The following is a 1,177-nucleotide window of genomic DNA, read 5'->3' as shown; positions in this document are numbered from 1 at the left end:
GAGTGCGGGGTCGGAAGGGAACGACCTTTGGGAAGTAGGAGAGAGGGTACCGCCGGGGAAAGGCGCAGGATCCGGAAGGCAGGCGCGTCTCCTAGGTCCCGGGCCCAGACTCCAGACCCCCCACCTCGGCCCCGCTTCCTCCCCTCCCCTCACGCGCTTCTCTGTCCCGCCGCCCTGTTCCGTCTCTCGAGCCTCATCGCCCCCGCCCCCTTTCTGGTCCAACAACCTCGGACCCGGGACTCATGCCGGGAGAAGGGTCGCCTGGGTCTCAGACCCTTCTCGCCCCCAAGGCTCCAATCCCTGAGGTATTTCCACTCCGCCTGGTCCCGGCCGGGTCGCGGGGAGGCCACTACATCTCCGTCGGCTTCGTGGACGACACACAGTTCCTACGGTTCAACAGCGACACCGCGCGTCCGAGGGTGGAGCCGCGGGCGCCGTGGGCGGAACTGGAGGAGCCACAGTTTTGGGAAGCTCAGACCGCGATCGCCAAGGTCCATGCACCGACTTCCCGATCGAACCTGCAGATGGCCCGTGGCTACTACAACCAGAGCGAGTCCGGTGAGCAATGCGGGCCCGGGTCGTAGGTGATGACCCGCATCCCCCTGGACGAGCTGGAGTCTCTCCGACTTTCTGGGTCCGAGATTCACGCGGAGGTCAGCAGGAGCCCGCCGGGATTTACTCGAAATTTGTTTTCAATGTAGGCGGAACCGGGCTCTGACCAATCACCGCGGGCCAGTCTCGCTCCGGAGTTAGACTACGTAGACCGGGCTGACAGCGGGGGCGGGGCCAGGATCTCACACCTGCCAGTGGACTTCCGGACGCGCTGTGGAGCAGGATGCGGGCGTCCTCCGCGGTTATGAGCTGTTCGCCTCCGACGGCGCCGATTACACCAACCTGAACGTGGACCCGCGCTCCTGGACGGCCGCGGACGAAGTGGCTCAGATAACCCGGCGCAAGTGGGAAACCACGAGATTAGCCAGGCGCTACCAGGCATACCTGGAGAGGGAGCATGGAGAGTGGCTCCGCAGGTATCTAGAGAACGGGAGGGAGATGCTGCAACGCGCAGGTACCAGGGACTGCGGGGGCACCTCTTCGACTCCCCTCAGGCTGGGGTTCTACCTCCAGCTGGACCAACCAAAAGGGGAGAAAAATGGGATTGACACCAGAATTCTCTCCG

General features: G+C 64.4%; 1 protein-coding gene across 1 annotated transcript; it reads left to right on the top strand.

The window, feature by feature from the left end:
• Nucleotides 1–290: 290 nt before the first annotated feature.
• LOC102898809 (HLA class I histocompatibility antigen, alpha chain G-like) lies at nt 291–1,066 on the top strand (the record flags this gene model as incomplete). The annotated part of the gene is given in 3 exon segments (XM_015599453.1): nt 291–343; nt 346–558; nt 791–1,066. Coding segments are annotated over 3 exon segments (542 nt in total), but the record flags the coding sequence as incomplete, so codon positions are not given.
• Nucleotides 1,067–1,177: the final 111 nt, after the last annotated feature.

The sequence above is a fragment of the Pteropus alecto genome, unplaced genomic scaffold, assembly GCF_000325575.1.
Source record: "Pteropus alecto unplaced genomic scaffold, ASM32557v1 C18380052, whole genome shotgun sequence".
Classification (NCBI taxonomy): Eukaryota; Metazoa; Chordata; class Mammalia; order Chiroptera; family Pteropodidae; genus Pteropus; species Pteropus alecto.
Note: the sequence above shows the minus strand (reverse complement) of the source record. Positions and strands in the feature narration are given on the sequence as shown.